The sequence below is a fragment of the Camelina sativa genome, chromosome 3 (assembly GCF_000633955.1).
Source record: "Camelina sativa cultivar DH55 chromosome 3, Cs, whole genome shotgun sequence".
NCBI lineage: Eukaryota > Viridiplantae > Streptophyta > Magnoliopsida > Brassicales > Brassicaceae > Camelina > Camelina sativa.
In genome coordinates this window covers 14,796,223-14,797,219 of record NC_025687.1, presented here as the reverse complement: position 1 = coordinate 14,797,219, position 997 = coordinate 14,796,223, and the positions used below count along the sequence as shown (strand labels likewise).

The window sequence follows — 997 nt, the reverse complement described above, 5'->3', positions numbered from 1 at the left end:
TCTTTTGTATGATCTATTTTAACGTTTATGACATTGAATTTAATCTCTTTGCTCCCTATCTCTTTTGTATTATTTTGTATGAAAGCATAGCTTCATGTTTAACTTCATGTTTGAAACAAATGGAGCTTCATGTTTACCACAAAAGGTTTGTAATACAAATGTCTTAACACAAAAGGTTACAACCATGACCATACACCATCTTCAACCAACTACTTTGCTTAGTCCAATCATGACCATACAGACTAACAATATAACACTCATCATCTTTTTATTCCATGATTTGGCTTCACCTAAACCATCTTCAACCTTCTCCAAGACCTCTTTCTCCATCTTCTCATAAACCATAGTATCAAACTCCAACCTCTCTGTCCTTAGCTCTTTCAGCTGTTGCTCAAGTCCAGCATTCCTCGAGATCAATGCATCTACCTCATTCAGCAAAGCTTCATCGACCCACTTGAATGTGTGTTCATCGTTCCGAAGCTACCAATTTCCCATTAATTAGAACCAACCAAAATCATGAAACAAGAAGAAAAAAAACAAAACTTTTACCTTATTTGTTGCAGCAAAACTACAACGGTAGTATCTCCGGTAAGGATTCGGATCAGATTTCGAGATCAATGCCACAACAGCTTCCCCGCACCAACATCTCTTTGGCACACCGAAAACTCTTCCTCTCGCACGAGAACTGGAAGTTCCAGTCGACTTTGTTGATAAATTGCTCATTCTGGAGCTCAAATTCGATAATGGGAACCCAGAAAATAAGACAGAAGAAGAACAATGTCAAGTTGATTGTAGGGTTCATGATATTTGAAAATTGGGAATTTGTAGGTAAGGAATCGGGTCGTGACTATGTAGGAATCGGGTCATAATTGGTTTAATTTTGAGTTTATATTGTTTGGTCTGCGGTTCACCGGATAAACCGAAGCAATTCATTTCCAGGGGGATATAGGTGTAGAACTTTTAATTTGGGGGGACATAGAGATTGGTCATAGTTTAC

At 38.0% G+C, this 997-nt stretch overlaps 1 protein-coding gene across 1 annotated transcript; it reads right to left on the bottom strand.

Annotated features, from left to right (window-relative positions):
• On the bottom strand, nt 202–723 carry LOC104778975 (uncharacterized protein At4g04775-like). The gene is made up of 2 exons (XM_010503376.1): nt 550–723; nt 202–480 (listed from the first exon to the last, which is right to left on the bottom strand). Exons 1-2 carry the CDS (start codon nt 721–723, stop codon nt 202–204), a joined length of 453 nt encoding a protein of 150 aa, XP_010501678.1.

Excerpts from the sequence above, each read along its gene's own strand:
- LOC104778975 (XM_010503376.1), bottom strand. The coding sequence starts at position 723 with ATGAGCAATTTATCAACAAAGTCGACTGGAACTTCCAGTTCTCGTGCG. Across the intron at positions 481-549 it reads GTTTTGCTGCAACAAATAAG|CTTCGGAACGATGAACACAC; the intron begins GTAAAAGTTTTG and ends GGAAATTGGTAG.